The 22,091-nt window shown below is 43.2% G+C and overlaps 1 protein-coding gene and 1 pseudogene across 1 annotated transcript in view; one reads left to right on the top strand and one right to left on the bottom strand.

Moving 5' to 3' along the window:
* The window catches only part of LOC110520111 (CMP-N-acetylneuraminate-beta-galactosamide-alpha-2,3-sialyltransferase 2), a 36,816-nt gene that overhangs the window by 1,374 nt on the left and 13,351 nt on the right, over window positions 1-22,091 (bottom strand). The window contains exons 2-5 of the mRNA XM_021597170.2: window positions 7,071-9,331; window positions 3,124-3,317; window positions 1,830-2,009; window positions 69-114 (exon numbers count right to left, since the gene is read on the bottom strand). Coding sequence (XP_021452845.1) covers window positions 69-114; window positions 1,830-2,009; window positions 3,124-3,317; window positions 7,071-7,484 — 834 coding nt within the window. The 5' untranslated portion in view covers window positions 7,485-9,331. The remainder of the gene's footprint in view (window positions 1-68; window positions 115-1,829; window positions 2,010-3,123; window positions 3,318-7,070; window positions 9,332-22,091) is intronic.
* Window positions 7,483-22,091, top strand: part of LOC110532124 — a 73,697-nt pseudogene continuing 59,088 nt past the window's right edge.

Genomic DNA, 22,091 nt, shown 5'->3' with positions numbered 1-22,091 from the left:
CAATTCTGCACTATTGAACAAATACATGACAAAGGTTGGATGGAGAGATTATAAATATAGATTAGCACCTTGTCCTTGTCCACCCGTAGAAACTGCTTCACAGGGGCGTAGGTACTGAAGGAGAGAGAGATAAAGGGAGAGCGAAAGAGTCTTAGCACACTTTTATCCTTTCATTTCTAAATTGCTGTGAAATGATTGACTGATTCACAGATGGCACGCCGTTCCTTTTTCCCACAGAGAGAGTGCTCTGTTGATGATGTGCTCTGACCTGGAATGGGATGAGAGAGAGAGAGAAAGACAGAGAGCGCAGCGTGTGAAGATGTGATTGTGAAGCCAGCAGTTCACTTTGAACGTGAACAAAATGTGCTCGTGTGAAAAGGTGTGTTTATGTAAAACAATATAAATGGACTCGGGTCCGGCCTGCTCACTAGGCAGGATTAGGTGTCCGCCTAAATCCTAATCTAAGTGGCAGATTGACGAAGGCAGCATTTTCTGAGCTAAACTGACCAAGACGCAACTCCAACAACAACAACATAAATCCTCACACAATTCTGCCCCCCCCCCAAAAATGACAATTTCTCTCAACCAGAGGCATAAGGTATTTTTAGGCGAGCGATTTCGCCCTGTGATAAGCAGTGCCCACTTTGTCAAAGGCAGGGGCGCAAAATATTTTGCTTGTCCAATCCCAGCGCGCCTCTCCAAGGTGCTGTTGGAGAGACGCAACGCTGCGGAGCTCCACCAACGTTCTGTCAAGAAAATAATCTAACATAAATCATGTAGCAGATATAGGATATGGTAGAAAGAGTGTGTGGACTTCTCTGTAGGCTACTGGCTGGAGATAAAATGACAAAGAGATGTAGAGATGGACACTTATTTACATCATGCAGGTTTCTCAAATCATATAGCCAAACCTAAATGGTGCTCAATCAAAATGAAAAAATGTGCTGTCATGTTAACAAACAACATATCCTAAAAACAGAACAGGTCAAAGTAGAATGGACAACATGGATGGACAATCACAACCATCGTCATGATCATTGGTTTCAAGTTTGTATCGGTACATTTTTGACAAGCTGATCGTAGCGAAAAAGAGAATACTTCTGCATTTCCTGCTGTATAAACACATTGCAAATAGGCTCACGATAAGTTCTGATAAAGTTGGGTAGCTGATAGTCAGAGCTTAAATAGACAAATTGATTAGTCACAGGAATCAGGACTAATAAAGCCAATGCAGCAGCTGGTTTTACAAATGGTGGGACTACCACATGGACGGGCATTCATACAATTCCATTTTGGGGCCACACATTAGGCTACATCCCATTAAGCACAAGCCAACGTCTTTTGGACATTGTTTTGGGGGTATTTTACAAACGGTAGGCTTACCACATAGATGGGCATTCATAAAATGTAATGTCAGGCAACACTGTCGGGTGCACCTCAGTAAACACAGACTGATGCCGACATCTTTTGGACAATCTTTTTTTGGTGCAGTCCGGACCGGCCCTGATTTCCACATCCGGTACGGGCCAAATCTGAACCAATCATAGACGTTGAAAATACGTAATTTATAGACCTTCATTCAGAACCAAAAATGAGCCTGACTTCAACATCTGAAAAGTTAAAACAAGTATTCTAAACATACGTAAAAAATATACTTTCAACATTCATTCAGAACCTAAATTGAATCTTTTAGTTGTCTTTTCAACGTCATTTTGCTTACTGGGACTTTTTAAAGTCTAGCAGCATTTTTTGGTCTAGCTTAGGGCTGCAGAACAACAAGGACCGGAACTGAATGGACTGCGTGTATGTGCTGGCAGTTTTGTTCTCACAAGCGAATCTGTCCAGTGGAGAGTGCGCTGGTGATCCACAGCAGGTCCAGGGTCTTGAAGGGCACCAGGACGAAGCTGACATTGGCTGCCAGGTTCTTGGCACTCTCTGGGTACATGAAGTGGTGGGTGGTGTGGCTGCCTGCATCCTCCTCATAGCCCAGCGTGGGCGCCAGATTGATCCTGACAGACACAGGTAATCAGACCATGCTGGGAGCAGCTCCAATGACAGACAAACACACAAACAGAGGGATATCAAGACATCTCAACAAGACTTGCCTAGTTAAATACAAATCTCTCTCTCTCTCTACAATAACTGTAAAGACCCTACAGTAGCATTATAGCACAACACATAATATAACTTACCAGCTACTAAACAGATGAACATAACCTGTTCTAAACCCCCTCAACTACTAAACAGATGAACCTAACCTGTTCTAAACCCCCTCAACTACTAAACAGATGAACATAACCTATGTTCTAAACCCCCTCAACTACTAAACAGATGAACATAACCTGTTCTAAACCCCCTCAACTACTAAACAGATGAACCTAACCTGTTCTAAACCCCCTCAACTACTAAACAGATGAACCTAACCTGTTCTAAACCCCCTCAACTACTAAACAGATGAACCTAACCTGTTCTAAACCCCCTCAACTACTAAACAGATGAACATAACCTGTTCTAAACCCCCTCAACTACTAAACAGATGAACCTAACCTGTTCTAAACCCCCTCAACTACTAAACAGATGAACATAACCTGTTCTAAACCCCCTCAACTACTAAACAGATGAACATAACCTGTTCTAAACCCCCTCAACTACTAAACAGATGAACATAACCTATGTTCTAAACCCCCTCAACTACTAAACAGATGAACCTAACCTGTTCTAAACCCCCTCAACTACTAAACAGATGAACCTAACCTGTTCTAAACCCCCTCAACTACTAAACAGATGAACCTTACCTGTTCTAAACCCCCTCAACTACTAAACAGATGAACCTAACCTGTTCTAAACCCCCTCAACTACTAAACAGATGAACCTAACCTGTTCTAAACCCTCTCAACTACTAAACAGATGAACATAACCTGTTCTAAACCCCCTCAACTACTAAACAGATGAACATAACCTGTTCTAAACCCCCTCAACTACTAAACAGATGAACCTAACCTGTTCTAAACCCTCTCAACTACTAAACAGATGAACATAACCTATGTTGTAAACCCCCTCAACTACTAAACAGATGAACATAACCTATGTTGTAAACCCCCTGTCTCTTCCTCCCTCCCTCACCTCATGATGTAGTTGTGGCTGTCTATGGTGGGTCCGTAACCGGCCCCACGCATGTTGCCAGAGTTCCCCACCACGGCACAGCGCAGGCAGCGGGCGGGGTCCCAGGAGCCATAGGGGGAGCGGCCAGGGATCACCTGGAACAGCCGCAGCAGTACTTGCTGGATAGTGTGGGGCTTGAACTGAGGTTGCAGCATCTACAAGCAGGGGGCGACAGAGAGGCCACACAGTCAGGAGAGCAGTACAGGGGGACTGGGAGAGTACCATAGACTTTCTCTCATTCCTCCTACAGGATGTCAAAAGAGGGCAGAGGGGTAGGTTTTAGTGTCCTAGTGACTCATGGAAAAGAGAAGAGGTTACAACCTATTTAAATGGAGGTGAAAAGAGTCTGTTTTTCAAGTCTTTGCTATAGGAGCACATGCAAACCTCCCAACCCTCAAACAAAACAGTTCCATCAGGCTATCGGCACCAACCTTTAAATACCTCTCTCTCACACAGCTCTCTCTCTCACACACAGCTCTCTCTCTCTTACACAGCTCTCTCTCACACACACACGGCACTCTCTCTCTCTCACACAGCGCTCTCTCTCTCTCACACAGCGCTCTCTCTCTCTCACACACGGCGCTCTCTCTCTCTCACACACGGCGCTCTCTCTCTCACACACACGGCGCTCTCTCTCTCTCACACACACAGCGCTCTCTCTCACACACACAGCGCTCTCTCTCACACACACACGGCGCTCTCTCTCTCACACACGGCGCTCTCTCTCTCACACACGGCGCTCTCTCTCTCACACACGGCGCTCTCTCTCTCACACACAGCGCACTCTCACACACACACAGCGCACTCTCTCTCTCTCTCTCACACACACACACACACACACAGCACACTCTCTCTCTCTCTCTCACACACAGCACTCTCTCACACACAGCACACTCTCACACACACAGCACACTCTCACACACACAGCACTCTCACACACACAGCACTCTCACACACACACAGCACTCTCACACACACACAGCACTCTCACACACACACAGCACTCTCACACACAGCACTTTCTCTCTCACACATACAACACTTTCTCTCTCACACATACAGCACTTTCTCTCTCTCACACATACCACTCTCTCTCTCTCACACATACCACTCTTTCTCACACACATACCACTTTCTCACACACATACCACTCTCTCTCTCACACATACCACTCTCTCTCTCTCACACATACCACTCTCTCTCTCTCTCTCTCTCTCACACATACCACTCTCTCTCTCTCACACATACCACTCTCTCTCTCTCACACATACCACTCTCTCTCTCTCTCACACATACCACTCTCTCTCTCTCACACATACCACTCTCTCACACATACCACTCTCTCTCTCTCTCTCACATACCACTCTCTCTCTCTCTCTCTCTCTCTCTCTCACACATACCACTCTCTCTCTCTCTCTCTCTCACACACATACCACTCTCTCTCTCTCTCTCTCTCACACATACCACTCTCTCTCTCTCTCTCTCTCACACACATACCACTCTCTCTCTCTCTCTCACACATACCACTCTCTCTCTCTCTCTCTCTCACACACACCACTCTCTCTCTCACACATACCACTCTCTCTCACACACACACCTCTCTCTCTCACACACACCTCCCTCTCTCTCACACACACCTCCCTCTCTCTCACACACACACCTCCCTCTCTCTCACACACACACCTCCCTCTCTCTCACACACACACCTCCCTCTCTCTCACACACACCTCCCTCTCTCTCACACACACCTCCCTCTCTCTCACACACACCTCCCTCTCTCTCACACACACCTCCCTCTCTCTCACACACACCTCCCTCTCTCTCACACACACCTCCCTCTCTCTCACACACACCTCCCTCTCTCTCACACACACCTCCCTCTCTCACACACACACCTCCCTCTCTCACACACACACACACACCTCCCGCTCTCTCACACACACCTCCCTCTCTCTCTCACACACCTCCCTCTCTCTCACACACCTCCCTCTCTCACACACCTCCCTCTCTCTCACACACCTCCCTCTCTCTCACACACCTCCCTCTCTCTCACACACCTCCCTCTCTCTCACACACCTCCCTCTCTCTCACACACCTCCCTCTCTCTCACACACCTCCCTCTCTCTCACACACCTCCCTCTCTCTCACACACCTCCCTCTCTCTCACACACACCTCCCTCTCTCTCACACACACCTCCCTCTCTCTCACACACACCTCCCTCTCTCTCACATACACCTCCCTCTCTCTCACATACACCTCCCTCTCTCTCACACACCTCCCTCTCTTTCTCTCTCACACCTCCCTCTCTTTCTCTCTCCCTCTAAGTTTCCCCTGCATGACCTCTCCCCAATGCTCCCTCTCTTTCCTTTACTCTGTCTTGCTCCCTCCCCCTCCAGCACTTGGAACAGCACACCGGCTTTCTGCAGGGTCACGAATTATTGGCAGATGTTCAGTGGGCACTGCTGCTGCCAAACAGTGTCTTTACTGCTCTGCTCTACTCCTGCTCTGCTCCATTGTAGAGAAACTATGACATGCTCTTCATTGCTCAACAACCTTGACCATATACTAGGTATTATGTACTAACCAACTCAACAGTGCAGACTCGACTTAACTCTTCGAGAGATCCATTAACCCTAATCTATGCACTCTTTCACCTTTCCTGTGCACCTACCTCATTAGCTCCTCTCTCTAATCTCATCCTTTCACCTTTCCTGTGCACCTACCTCATTAGCTCCTCTCTCTAATCTCATCCTTTCACCAGCTCATTTACTTAACACCACTTAGTAGCTTGGCACTAAACTGGTCTGCCTCTGTTTGCAATCACCTAATTATCGAGTAGGATATATACTGAACAAAAACATTCATGTAACATGCTACAATTTCAAAGACTTTACTGAGTTACAGTTCATATAAGGAAATCAGTCAATTTAAACCAATTAATTAGGCCATCATCTATGGATTTCACATGTCTGGCCAGTTACACATGGGCTGCGGTTGTGAGGCCGATTGGATGTACTGCCAATTTCTCTAAAACAACTGTGTTGCATCACAACCATCCATCTACATAGGGACTTATGGTAGAGAAATTAACATGAAATTCTCTGGCAACAGCTCTGGTGGACATTCCTGCAGTCAGCATGCCAATTACACACTCCCTCAAAACTTGAGACATCTGTGGCATTGTGTTGTGTGACAAAACTGCACATTTTAGAGTGGCCCTTTATTGTCCCCAGCACAAGGTGCACCTGTGTAATGATCATGATGTTTAATCAGCTTCTTGATATGCCACACCTGTCAGGTGGATGTATTATCTTGGCAAAGGAAAAATGCTCACTAACAGGGATGTAAACAAATTTGCGCACAACATTTGAGAGAAATAAGCTTTTAATGCATATGGGCTCTTTCATTTCAGCTCATGGAAAATGGGACCAACACTTTACATTTTTGCGTTTATATTTTTGTTCAGAATATATAAAGCAAGGCCAGGAACTCGAGGATGTGACACTAAATAAGTTAAACTTCAGACCAAACACAAACTAATTTAGTTTTCTAAAAATGGTACTTCTCACAGGTCAGCATCTTTCTCTCACACGTCTTCTACTTCAGTGTTCACGTCTGTTAAGAATATCAGCCTCTTTAAGCTACGTAATCACCTAGGCGTGCTTTCCTGTCTGTAATTCAAACAGACTTACAGGGAATATTTTTCCACTGGACCTCTACAGCTTTGTCTGACTTGTTCATTTCAATATTCAGACATTACTCAATGTCCTCTTTAACAGACACATCATGTGCTTGCCTTCCTTTAATGTGATTGGCAGAGCTGCTCTCATTCTTTCCAGGGAGAGCAGAAGAATAGAGGATGGTAAAATGAAGTAAAACATAGAAGCTGTTCAGCTGGATCACTTACCACCCACCAGTAGTAGACGTCTGAAGGCAGCTGGATGTTGTCCCGTGTCCACACGGGGGAGATGTCCGGGTCGTAGTTCTCATCAAACCAGTCCGACACCCCAGGGTCCCCCACACAGCGGGGACAGGCACATGTCTTCTGCTGCTGGGTGCTCTCCAGTGGGCCCAGCTGGTGGACACCAGAGTAGTTGGGCACTAGTTTTACTCGGCTGGACTTTTCCCACCCGGGGGGCTCCAGGTAGGGCAGGCCAACGCCCCCCCTCAGAGAGATGGAGAAGAAGAGGGAGGTGAGAAAGACAAGGCCCAGGGAGCCCAGCAGAACCCACACCCTCAATGAGCACCGCATGCCCCCTCCGCCGGCCCTGGCCCCTGCCATTCGACCACCCCTCTCCACGCTGGTCCCGCCTGTCAACATGGGCCTCAGCTCCCCTGATCTTTGGACCCTCACCCCTCCAGGGCTGCCCCACACCCAGCCCCAGTGCCCCTCCCGGTGCTGGGTGACGGAGGGCACCCGGCCCCCCCAATTCCATGCGCTGTTTCCTGCCACCGTCCCCACCCTGCTGGCCTCAGCGCCACTCAGTGTGCTGGCTGGCTCACGCTGGCTCAGAGAGAACACTCTCCCAGCGCCACAGACAGAGAGAGGGAGAGCCGCTGCTCCACAGAGAGTCTCTCAGTGTCTCACACTAAACAGTTTGTCAGAGAGTCTGTGTCTGTTGCTTCTCCCCACTCTCCGTCTCTCCGCACGCAGCTGCCGCTCTTCACACCCACCAGCCCGGCTCTTCACTCCCTGCACTGCTCCAGTCCTGGATGGGAGCTCCAGCAGTGCCTGCACATACAAAACTCTGATGAACTCTGCACAAATTGTACACTGATAGAGTCTGAGAAACTGTCAGAGCTTATCACGCTGTGTTAGCAGTCCCACCTATAGTGATATCCATAGTAAAAGTCAGGTAGCGAGTCATTAGTGTCATCTCAGCCGTCCATGTGAGTAGCCCGCCCTGGTGTTTGGAGGTCCTCTGTCAAGTGCTGAAGCAGTCTTCTGAGTAGTATGCTCTAGCGGGCTAGACGGGAGAAGGAGGGTAAAAGGCGGCGGCGACTGCAGGCAGGCTGGCATGAAAGAAGCTCCATCGAGTCTCTAGTCAACCTGAACAAATAACACGTCTCCTCCTCTCCCTCCCTCTTCTCACATCTCTGCCCGTCTCGCGCGAGCTTGATTTTTTTTCTGTCAGAAGATCCACTTTGGAGCTTCTGAGACTTGCAGAAAGAGCAGAGCTACTCAGGACTTTGTGTTCTCCTCCGCTAGAACGTAGGGCCAGGTGTCCTGTAGTCTAGTTGTCATTGAGGCTGTGAGTGGTGTGTGTCTCTGTGTGGCAGACTGAGCATCTACCAGCCCTCCAGATGCTCTGCATCCACGTTCTGTCTGTCTGTCTGGGGGAGGAGCTCTCTGGACATGTCAAGTCTGATTGACAGGAGAATATGGGCACAAATATTCATCGCAGTGTGGCCTCAAAAAGTCTGCGCGACCATCAGAATTCCAGTGCTCTTCAGTCAGAGAAAAAGCAATACTGTAAAAGCTCCTAAAGTAATCAAAACATTCTGGCCGTAATGACAAAGAGGATTGCCACAGAGTCTTAAGAAAAGTAGATACGAGGACCTTAAAAGGGCTTACCAATGAATGCCCTGAAAGGAACTGAGGCTATGAGTGACTGGATTGAAAAAAGACAAATCAATCAGAAGAAAAAATCCCATCTGGCACTGAACATCAAACAGGACAAGAGGGAAGGGGGGCTGTCCAGCAGTGGAGATTCTTTGTATAATTGTGTGTGAGTGTATGTGAGGCTGGGCCACTGCCTGCCAGTAGCTGTAGGGTTTAATTGAATTCTGCTGTGTAGTGTTGGTGGAAGTGCAGGCTTTGTCAGGATGATGTGCCCTGACCTGCTGCTCTCCCTAATCTGTAATCTCAGCAATGCAGTCGCCTGCCCACCACATTATCCACTCTCTTCCCTCTCTCTGCCAGCCAGATGCTAACCTTCCGCCCAGTGTCGCTCCAGTGCCCTGCAAAGTGGTGCAGTCCTGCTGTTAGACAGTCCTTGTCTGTGTGTGTGTCCACCTCTCGATCCCTGACACAAAGACAGCCTCACAGGGGAACTGAGGAGCAGATAGACACCGTAGCCCCTGTAGCTCCTGCTCCCTATCTGCTTGTTTCCAGGTCCCTGTCCTCCTGAGACACCAACACACCGCTGTTCAGAAAGTGGTGGACAGCTGGAGGAGAGAGAGGAGATAATATAAGTGAGGGTGTGATTCAACAGACTGGGCATTTATAACACACAGGCATCATGGCATTCCCGGCAATAGAGATACTGACATTTACCTGGGTTTTTGACTTCATGACAGTGTTTGATTTGAAAGCTTTTGTGTCGTTCAAGTTATTGTGTCTGCTGTAAAGAACGCTCCCTTGTCTGAGCCCCTCTCGGCATTTACTCTTTCCTTGGTCTTTATATTCAAAACAAACCCCAAACCTCTTGAAAAATTAGATGAATCATGCCTACCCTACCAGAATAGCACAGAATAATGATGCTCATCAGACTTTACATTTGTGGTTTGGTGCTTGTCAAGTCTGTTCAGCTACCACATACCCAAACACAAACAACCCAAAACAAAACAAAGCCCCATTCATTAGGAGCATATCTAATTGAACAGAATTAGAGTTTATTATATCTCAGTATAGCAGCCTCTTCATCTCCCTTATTCCCCTGCCTCAGCCAAAAACCACTTTCCATCTCTACTGCTAAATGCATTTTGTGACTTCGTCTATTCCCCCAAACACCTCATCTCGCTCTCTCTCTCTCCGGGCCAGTCTCTGAGGGAAGAACAGGGGATGTGCTTCTATCTTTGGGCCTCTGTGGGGACCTAAGCTTACAGATGAAAGGAGACAGAGTATCTGCAGCAGGGCCAAAGCACTGGGTTGACAAAGACCAGACATGACATGTAGAAAGAAAGGGACAATCAACAAATAATGTTACACAATGACTGGACCATAATACGTTGGCGCTGAAAACCACATCTGAATGCAGCTCTCCAACTCTCAGGCCACAGTGTAGGTAGGGCCCTACGTAGATGGATGGTTGTGATGGAACGCCTGTTGTAAATACATGTTGGAGTCATTGGTAATGGATGGACCAGTCATATACATATAATCTCTCATTCTAGTTCAGTAGGATCAGTGTTTGTACTCTTTTAACTATGCCCCCCAATGAAAAACGTGCTTGCTTTCACCAAAGAGGAGACTTCAGGTTTCCATGGCTACATACTAGACTCTGTGCGATTGTCCAGAGATGCGTGTTACTCTCACTGAATCAGATTTACAGAAAGGCGTATATACAGGAAAGACTGTTGGTCCACAAACATTTCAATGTTTACAAAATGGGCCAGCCTGGACTTGCCAAAATGCTTCCAAAACACATGGGAACCATCCCAAAAAAAGACAGAACAACATCATACAGCACACACAAATACTTAGGAAGAAGAGATCAGTAAAATACACAATAGCAAAATAGCTAAACATGTGGTCATATGGCAGGATGCTGCTGAAGGATGCTGCCTCAGCTTCAGATTGAATGATGGGCACTGTGATTATATGTGTGGGGGTACCGCTAAAGCGTCGATAATGCCACGATAATGATTTTTGTCACCAATTAGAACATTTTTACATTACATATTCACCAGCAAGCGTTGCATTTGTTCCTTGAAGCTGCAGAGCCCACGTAAGTGGGACAAGAATCGGACAAGAAAGAGGGATGGTCAGAGCGAGAGATTGAAAGAAGGAGTGTGGGAGTTGGAGGGAGATACAAGAGAGAGGATTGAGACTTAAGTGATTGCTACCTGTAGAGATACGCTATCTATCTTCACTGTGACAGGAACATAGAGTACCAGCAACAAGCACAGGCACTGATCTCCTACAGGGCCAGCTCGCAGGCACAGCTTTGAAACTGAACAAAATGGCTCTCCACCCCATGGCAAATGGGTAGAACTGCAGGAAATGTACTTTAAAACTTGAATTATTCTCAAATGTTTTGAATGCAATGTGCCCCCCAACCAAATCTCATTTAGGGCTCCAAAAAGGCTAGGGCGGCCCTGATCCCCTATTTGAATATGTGAAGAAAAGCATAATCATGTTGGGGAGAGAGTTATCCTAGAGACAATCTGGCTTACACTCTTGCAGTGTATGCATGGATCATCTTGACCACAGAGATGATCTTTTCTAATCAAATTCACTGACGTCAATCTAAATATCTCAAAGCTGGAAAAGCCAACAGACAAGCACACATTGGCGGATGAGATGGACACGCTCTAAAAACAAGCATAGCCATATGAGAAGTCCAGGAGTGACCTCACCCACGTATCTTCCATTAGCCAACACTTCTATAAACACACATGTATGCAAGAACACATGTGCAGCATGCGCACAACCACACACACATTAAGACTTTGTTCCATCTCTGTCCTGATTGTCTACACAGGGTTGTGGGGGGTTGGAGGGGTGAGGGCCTCTGTTGCCCTGGAAACATTGCCTCACAGCTGGCTGCCATGGCAATGTAGCAAAATGTAGAAAAAGATATCCATGGACAAGACTGCGTAGCCACCTTAAGAAAGTGCATGCATTACAGGCTCTATCAATCAGTGGAGGCTGCTGAGGGGAGGACAGCTCATAATAATGTCTGGAACAGAGTGAAGGGAATGGCATCAAACACATGGAAACTATGTGTTTGATGTATTTGATACCATTCCACTTATTTCCCTCCGGCCATTAACACAATGGCTGTCCTCCCCAATTAAGTTGCCACAGACCGCATGTGCTATCAATCAATCAATCAATCAAATGTATTTATAAAACCCTTTTTACATCAGCAAATGTCACAAAGTGCTTATACAGAAACCCAGTCTAAAACCCCTAAAACTCCATCCATAATGGATGCCTTATTCTGTGGACTGAGACTTTACGATGCAGCCACAATGCAGCAAACAAGTGTTTGCTTGCCTCTGTCGATTAATCTGAACAAAATACACAGATTTTCAATGGCTGGACCGAGAGGCCTATTCAAATTTCATGTTTAATGGATTAAAGCATTTAAGCGTTATCAAATCAAATTTTATTTGACACATGTGCCGAATACAACAGGTGTAGGTAGACCTTACAGCGAAATGCTTACCTGTCTGTCAAAGACTTTCGGAGGGGACTGGACCTGGGGCTTTCCTTAAGGAAATCAATGTGAAATAACTGACTGACTTTTCATGGCTACCTACATGACTGCTATGGGGTGGTAGCATTTAAGCAGGTTACCTTCGTTTTCTTGGGCAGAAGGACTATGGTGGTCTGCTTGAAACATAACATACTCGGTCAGGGAGCGGTCTGTTTTGAGCCCCATATTTTAGCAACAACAAATAAAACAAAACCCAACATTTTTTTGTTATTTTGGCATTAATACGTGTCACATATCTGTTTCCAAACAATGTAAAAAAATATACACTACCATTCAAAAGTTTGGGGTCACTTAGAAATGTCCCTGTTTTTTAAAGAAAAGCACATTTTTTGTCCATTAAAATAACATCAAATTGATCAGAAATACAGTGTAGACATTATTAATGTTGTAAATGACTATTGTAGCTGGAAACGGCAGATTTTTTATGGAATATCTACATAGGCGTACAGAGGCCCATTATCAGCAACCATCACTCCTGTGTTCCAGTGGCACGTTGTGTTAGCCTTTTAAAATGATAAACTTGGATTAGCTAATTGATCATTAGAATCCCCTTTTGCATTTATGTTAGCACAGCTGAAAACTGTTGGGCTGATTAAAGAAGCAATAAAACTGGCCTTCTTTAGACTAGTTGAATATCTGGAGCATCAGCATTTGTGGGTTTGATTACAGGCTATAAATATCCATAAACAAATAACTTTCTTCTGAAACTCGTCAGTCCATTCTTGTTCTGAGAAATGAAGGCTATTCCATTACAAGAAATTGCCAAGAAACTGAAGATCTCGTATAACGCTGTGTACTACTCCCTTCACAGAACAGTGCAAACTGGCACAAACCAGAATAGAAAGAGGAGTTGGAGGCCCCGGTGCACAACTGAGCAAGAGGACAAGTACATTAGAGTGTCTAGTTTGAGAAACAAGTCCTCAACTGGCAGCTTCATTAAATAGTACCCACAAAACACCAGTCTCAACGTCAACAGTGAAGAGGGGACGCTGGTCTTCTAGACAGCGTTGCAAAGAAGAAAAAAAAGAAGAGTCCTTTAGGTGCCTTTTGGCAAACTCCAAGCAGGCTGTCATGTGCCTTTTACTGGAGCGGCTTCCATCTAGCCACTCTACCATAAAGGCCCGATTGGTGGAGTGCTGCAGAGATGGTTGTCCTTCTGTAAGGTTCTCCCATCTCCACAGAGGAACTCTGGAGCTCTGTCAGAGTGACCGTCGTGTTATTGGTCACCTCCCTGACCAAGGCCCTTCTCCCACGATTCCACAGTTTGGCCAGGTGGCAAGCTCTAGGAAGACTCTTGGTGGTTCCAAACTTCTTTCATTTAAGAATGATGGAGGTCACTGTTTTTGAGGACCTTCAATGCTTGCAACATGTTTTGGTACCTTTCCCCAGATCAGTGCATTGATACAATCCTGTCTTGTAGCACTACGGCCAATTCCTTCCACCTCATTTTTGCCTTGACATGCATTGTCAACTGTGGGACCTTACACAGACAAGTGTGTGCCTTTCCAAATCATGTCCAATCAATTGAATTTCCAATCAAGTTGTAGAAACATCTCAAGGATGATCAATGAAAACACGATGCACCTGAGCTCAATTCCGAGTCTCATAGCAAAGGGTCAGAATACTTATGTAAATAAGATATTTGTTTTTAATTTTTAATACATTTGCAACATTTTCTAAAAACCTGTTTTTGTTTTGTCATTATGGGTTATTGTGTGTTGTGATTGATGAGTAAACAATTTAATTTAATCCATTTTAGAATAAAGCTGTAACATCACAATATGTGGAAAAAGGGAAGGGGCCTGAATATTTCAGAATGCACAAGTGCATCAAAACCGAGATTGAAAGACTGAAAAACAGTTTCAATCTCCAGGCCATCAGACTCTTGAACAGCCATCACAACATCTCCTGTAGTAAGAGACAAAGATAAAGTCACAAAACTCACACACACACACCTCATACACTGTTTGTGGGTATCCGTACCTTGCCAACAGACAAAGAGCTGTGCATGGATCAGTAGTTCACCATTAAGGGTCTTAATGGGCTCGCTAACACTGTAATGATGTGTAATGAAACAACGTTTCTTTGGGACCATCAGATGCCATCAGGCGTCATCTTTAGGGATGCCACCGGAACAAACCAGAAGACTCCTGTACTCACATATACACATATACCCATGCTCAAACACACGCACATACACACTCGACCCATTATGATTTTTCAACGCCGATACCGGAGGACCAGCAAAAGCCAATACCGATTAATCGGACGATTTTTTAAAATGTATTTATTTGTAATAATGACAATTACAACAATACTGAATGAACACTTATTTTAACTTAATATAATACATCAATAAAAATTAATTTAGCCTCAAATAAATAATGAAACATGTTCAAATTGGTTTAAATAATGCAAAAACAAAGTGTTGGAGAAGAAAGTAAAAGTGTAAGAATGTAAGAAAGCTAACGTTTAAGTTCCTTGCTCAGAACATGAGAACATATGAAAGCTGGTGGTTCCTTTTAACATGAGTCTTCAATATTCCCAGTTAAGAAGTTTTAGGTTGTAGTTATTATAGGAATTATAGGACTATTTCTCTCTATACCATTTGTATTTCATTAACCTTTGACTATTGGATGTTCTTATAGGCACTTTAGTATTGCCAGTGTAACAGAAAAGCTTCCGTCCCTCTCCTCTCTCCTCCCTGGGCTCGAACCAGGAACACATCGACAACAGCCACCCTCGAAGCAGCGTTACCCATGCAGAGCAAGGGGAACAACCACTCCAAGTCTCAGAGCGAGTGACGTTTGAAACGCTATTAGCGCGCACCCCAAAAACTAACTAGCCATTTCACATCGGTTATACGAGCCTAATCTCGGGAGTTGATAGGCTTGAAGTCGTAAACAGTGCAATGCTTGACGCACAACGAAGAGCTGCTGGCAAAACGCAAGAAAGTGCTGTTTGAATGAATGCTTACGAGCCTGCTGCTTCCTACCATCGCTCAGTCAGACTGCTCTATCAAATCATAGACTTAGTTATAAAATAACACACAGAAATACGAGCCGTAGGTCATTAATATGGTCAAATCCGGAAACTATCATCTCGAAAACAAGACGTTTATTCTTTCAGTGAAATAAGGAACCGTTCCATATTTGATCTATGGGGTGGCATCCATTAGTCTAAATAGTCCTGTTAAATTCTGGCAAATTAGGCGGCCCAAACTGTTGCATATACACTGCGTGCAATAAACGCAAGAGAAGTGCCACAATTTCACCTGGTTAATATTGCCTGCTAACCTGGATTTCTTTTAGCTAAATATGCAGGTTTAAAAATATATACTTCTGTGTATTGATTTTTAAGAAAGGCATTGATGTTTATGGTTAGGTACACATTGGAGCAACAATACGCACCGCATCGATTATATGCAACACAGGACACGCTAGATAAACTAGTAATATCATCAACCATGTGTAGTTAACAAGTAATTATGATTGATTGATTGTTTTTTATAAGATAAGTTTAATACTAGCTAGCAACTTACCTTGACTTACTGCATTCGCGTAACAGGCAGTCTCCTCGTGGAGTGCAATGAGAGGCAGGTGGTTAGAGCGTTGGACTAGTTAACTGTAAGGTTGCAAGATTGAATCCCCCGAGCTGACAAGGTGAAAATCTTTCGTTCTGCCCCTGAGCGAGGCAGTTAACCCACTGTTCCTAGGCCATCATTGAAAATAAGAATGTGTTCTTAACTGACTTACCTAGTTAAATAAAGATTAAATAAAAGGTGTAATTTTTTTAAAATACAGATTTCCGATTGTTCTGAAAACTTGAAATCGGCCTTAATTAATCGGCCATTCCGGATTAATCGGTCGACCTCGAATACACACAATCAATCAAGTCAAATTGATTTATAAAGCCCTTTTTATATCAGCCGATGTCACAACATGCTATACAGAAACCAAGCCTAAAACCCCAAACAGCAAGCAATGCAGATGTAATTCTGGCTGTGCCGGGGTTGAGATTATAACAGAACATGGCCATGATGTTCAAACGTTCATAGAATACCAGCAGGGTCAAATAATAATACTCACAGCCAAAGCTGTCCCATGTATAGAGACATTAACCCTTTCCACTCATGGGAATTGGCCTAAATGGATGAGGCTAAATGTAAATGTTTCTTACAGAAGGAATATGGTAAGCATATGCATAAGTATTAGGGCTATAACGGTACATGCATTCGTACCAAACCCTTCCATACGAGGACCTCGGTTTGGTACAAAAGCGTTCGGTACGAGGACCTTGGTTCGGTCTGCACTGTGAACCCGAATGAATATATAATAAAATATATTAAAAAAATATGCCTATGCTATGTTGTATGCCATTGCCTCGTGAGTAAATCTGAGTTGAAAAAACATTGTATGCTATTCCTTTTTTACCATGCCAATATATCCTCCAAACACCGGCTTCGAGGGCATTATCACTTTCATACAACAGGTTACCAACATATTCAAATAATGATTTACATATTTTCATTAAAAACGTTATATTGTTGAATTTATTCATATTATTTCATCCTTCCACAAGATATAGTCCCGAGACAAATCTAGGGTTGCTACCCAAGCCGGCTGGTCGTCCGATCTATCGGTTTGGTTAAGCTAGTCAACAACGGCTAACTTACAGTCACGTCAAACAGTTCAGCCAGAATAACAGCAAAGTATCTGCATTTGTGTTTGTTTAAGCTGTTTTCTATTTATTTGGATACGTCCATAACAATGAGCTATGATGCGCGATTTTGCCTGGAATAGACAATGTGCTCTATTGTCAAGACACTGTTGATCTAAGGACATAGCCAACAACACAGCTAACACAATCACTTCAAACTGAAGCTGGAAAGACAGCAAACTAGCTGCATTTAGTTTCGTTTGACCTGTTTTCTATTGACTTTTCTTTGTATATATCCATAAAAACGATTCCAGCTGATTCATCATTTGGAGTGGCCCGACTCCCAACACGTTCATTACTATGGGACAACTGGAGATTGAATTTGGATATTGAAACAATGTTGCAAATGACGGAGAGACAGAGAGCAAAGTTTATACAAATCGCCGCTGTTGAAATTTAAATGCCAATCTGAAAGAAATGGGAGATAATGGCTAGATGCTTTTCATAGTGGAGATCAGATATAAAAACTGCCTGGCTGGGCTGATGACAGTGGATTGCGCAGTGAGCTGTAACAAAGTAAATAGACATTTCAACATCATAGCTTCAACCGGTGGTAATTTGTGGAAAAGACACAGGCTGGAATGCGGTTTTAACCAATCAGCATCCAGGATTAGACCCACCCATTGTATAATACAATCATAGACTCTCCTTGTGTAGCAAAGCAAATTAGGAGATTATCTAATTAATGGAAGATGGGATTAAAATTATTGAATAATTAAAAGTTAAATGAGAAGTATATGCTATAACGAACTAGAGCCCACATGTAGGATGCTATTTAATACTTTGAATGGAAGTGTTGTTATTTGTAACTGTAGGACAGTATAAAAGTGCATGCAGATTCAATTAGCTTAGCTAGATGGCTAGCTAATTTAGCTGGCTAGCTATCTAATTTAGCTGGCTAGCCATCTTAGAAGCCGGATGTATGTGGAGGTCCTGGGCTGGCATGGTTACACATAGTCTACAGTTCTGAGGCCGGTTGGACGTACTGCCAAATTCTCAAAAATTAAGTTGGAGGTGGCTTATGGTAGAGAAATGAACATTACATTCTCTGGTAACCGCTCTGGTGGACATTCCTGCAGTCAGCATGCCAATTGCACTCTCCCTCAAAACTTGAGACATCTGTAGCATGTTATTGTAAAAAAAATTGTATGACAAAACTGCACATTTTAGAGTGGCCTTTTATTGTCCCCAGCTCAAGGTGCACCTGTGTCATGATCATGATGATTATTCAGCTTTTTGATATGCCACACCAGTCAGGTGGATAGATTATCTAGGCAAAGAAGAAAGCCTAAAAATAACAGGGATGTAAACAAATGTGTGCACAAAATTTGACAGAAGTAAGCTTTTTTGTGCGTATGGAACATTTCTGTTGCATTTATATATATTTTTTTTTTAAATGTTGCGTTCATATTTTTGCTCAGTATCATTTCAATGTACATTTGTGTTCTATTGCCAGCATGACTAGCTGTTATAAAATGTGATCTTACAGTGTTAAGCTTTCAAAAGGCAAACAGGTTGTAATTTTGGTGCGCACAGAAAGGAGTCATGAGTGCGTTCAGGTGTATGTTCCAATTTTCTTCACAATAGACAAGGATAGGCTCATTCTGTTCAGAACAACCAAGTGTATGACGCCATGTCTTCTTGTAACTGAATATCAAAAACATAGTCCAATTTAGGCGCTTCTCATCATGAGTGTAAAGGGCTACATACACACTAAACACTTCCTGTTTCTTTTAGAAGTTTTTTTCACACTGTATTTATATACTGTATTCTTCAAATACCTCACTCTAATATATCTACTACTGTACATTGCATTTTGTTAAACTGTTTATACACATTGCATGTTTATATACCGGATTATTGACATAGATCACTGTAATATATCTACTGCTGTACATATTCTTAGTGTTTTTTTTGTTGTTGTGTACATAAACAGATTGTACTTGGATTACTGATAGCGTTATTTGGGTTGTTAATTGGATTCATTCTGAAATGTTATTATTTTTGTACTTGCTTAACATTTTACTGTACCGTTAGGAGCAGTAAAACACTTCACTACACCCACTATAAAATCTGCTAAACTGTGTATGCGACCAATAAACATTGATTTGATGTATTGGTAGCAGTAGCAATTATCCAATGAAAAGGGAAACGGTGGTAGGCTACAAGATGGGGTGGATATCAAGGTCTGAAGCCCCCCCTCAAATAAAAAGTGTGTGTGGGAGAAATGGAATATTAGATTCAGGAAGCGTCTTTACTCCTGCAAGGGTTGAGTACACACCAAATTTCCCAGGTGAGGAGAAACTTGTTACTGACAAGATCAAAAGCCTGACTGCACAAAGCCATCACATTTCCTGTGATGCCTGTGTCTACCCGGAGACTTTCCCATCTGTTAGGAATCCAGAGCCAGTAACGGCAGTAGCAGAGCGAACATACACACCACACACACTGGAAGCACTTCTTTAAAGAAGACGGGCATATACATGCTCCTTTTTGCTTCAAAAAGGAGTTTCCCAAAGTGAGTACGGTTGGATGTCCCAGTCCAACTTCAAATCCAGATAGCTATGCATCCCGCCACGGTTTGCCTTGGCCAGCATGTTTTCTAATCGAGCCCAACATCAACATACAATATCTTCCTCTCTATATGACATACCTATCTATCTACATGGCGACCTGCCTATTTACGGCAAACTCAGTGGTCCTTGTGCACAAGGACGTTACAGTAGGTTGCTTTGGAATTGAATCATTGAGTGAAGTAACCTATTTGATGTTGTAAAGGAGGATGCTCCTTACATGAACCCACTTTGACAGCACTCTGTATGGCCTTAGAAGTGAATAATCTAGTTACAGCTGTGTCTATAGGACTTCTGCACGCAGTTTGAATTCCCTGGTTAGCGTATTAACCTAGTTAACTATAAAATGTATGAATGTTTGTTGAGCTCAATTGGATTTTACTTCAGAGTGACCTAAATATAAGTCTACATGTCTAGCCACTTAACAAAATGTTTCAAAATGTCCTCTATAGTGGATCGTAAAAATCTATAACACTAAATTAAGGTACCCTTTAAGTGGGTTTTAAATTGTTTATTATTGAGAGAGTTAAATATTAGCATTGTAAATTGTGTCATTTTGTATAAACAAGGTTTATACATGGTTACACAGTTAGTAGTCCTTTAAGACAGCTGGATGCTTTATAGGTCCTGGGAAATATTTAGGGAAGGGAAAGGGGATACCTAGTCTGTTGCATTCAACCAAAATGTATCTTCCGCATTTAGAATCGGAGAGGTGCGGGGGGCTGCATCAGATTTTTCCAGCTTGCCGGCTCGGGGATTCAAACCAGCGACCATTTGGTTACTGGAACAATGCTTTTAAAAACCGGGGTACCTGCCGCCTCGCCACTATTAACCAGCATTGCCACCGACATTATAGTCCCAAAACAGGACATTGAATTTGCGCCGAGAACTCAGCACTATATTGGTGAATGAGCACAGACTCAAACTGACTCATTGTGTCTCTTATCCAATCTATTCCAACAAACCATGGGCAGAATGACTCCTACATTATGTCGGTCACATAATCACAATTAATTTCAGTGAGAGTAGAGTTTATTAATTAGGCTGAAGCAAATGCATGTCAGGTGAAATCAACATCTAAATAATACACTGAACAAAAATATAAACTAGAGGTTGACCGATTAATCAGAATGGCCGATTAATTAGGGTCGATTTCAAGTTTTCATAACAATCGGTAATCGGCATTTTTGGACACCGATTATGGCCGATTACATTGCACTCCACAAGGAGACTGCGTGGCAGGCTGACCACCTTTTACGCAAGTGCAGCAAGAGCCAAGGTAAGTTGCTAGCTAGCATTAAATCAATCTTAACATAATCACTAGTTAACTACACAGCGTTGATGATATTGCTAGTTTATCTAGCTTATCCTACGTTGCATATAATCAATTTACCATCGAATCACAGCCTACTTCGCCAAACGGGTGTTGATTTAACAAGCGCATTCGCAAAAAAAGCACTGCCGTTGCACCAATGTGTATGTAACCATAAACATCGATGCCTTTCTTAAAATCAATACACATGTATATATTTTAAACCTGCATATTTAGTTAATATTGCCTGCTAATATTGCCTCCGTATTTCACTGAAAGAATAAACGTTTTGTTTTCGAAATGATAGTTTCCAGATTTGACCATATTAATGACCTAAGGCTCGTATTTCTGTGTGTTATATTATAATTAGGTCTATGATTTGATATAGCAGTCTGACTGAGAGGTGGTAGGCAGCAACAGGCTCGTAAGCATTCATTCAAACTGCACTTTCCTGCATTTACCAGCACCTCTTTGCTGTGCTTCAAGCACAGCGCCGTTTATGACTTCAAGCCTATCAACTCCCGAGATTAGGCTGGTAATACTAAAGTACCTATTAGAACATCCAATAGTCAAAGGTATATGAAATACAAATGGTATAGAGAGAAATAGTCCTATAATTCCTATAATAACTACAATCTAAAACTTCTTAACTGGGAATATTGAAGGAACCACCAGCTTTCATATGTTCTCATGTTCTGAGCAAGGAACTTAAACGTTAGCTTTCTTACATGGCAAATATTGCACTTTTACGTTCTTCTCCAACACTTTGTTTTTACATTATTTAAACCAAATTGAACATGTTTCATTATTTATTTGAGACTAAATAGATTTTATTGATGTATTAAGTTAAAATTAAAGTGTTCATTCAGTATTGTTGTAATTGTCATTATTGCAAATATATATATAAAAATTGTCCGATTAATCGGCATCTGCTTTTTTTGGGTCCTCCATCAATCGGTATCGGAGTTGAAAAATCCTAATCGGTCGAGCTCTAATATAAACACAACATGTAAAGTGTTAGTCCCATGTTTCATGAGCTGAAATACAAGATTCCAGAAATGTTCTAAAATCACAAAAGCTTATTTAGCTCAAATTTGGTTTACATCCCTGTTAGTGAGCATTTCTCCTTTGCACAATTTTTTATTTTATTTAACTAG

Source organism: Oncorhynchus mykiss, chromosome 1, assembly GCF_013265735.2.
Source record: "Oncorhynchus mykiss isolate Arlee chromosome 1, USDA_OmykA_1.1, whole genome shotgun sequence".
Classification (NCBI taxonomy): domain Eukaryota; kingdom Metazoa; phylum Chordata; class Actinopteri; order Salmoniformes; family Salmonidae; genus Oncorhynchus; species Oncorhynchus mykiss.
This window is presented reverse-complemented; position numbering and strand designations above follow the sequence as displayed.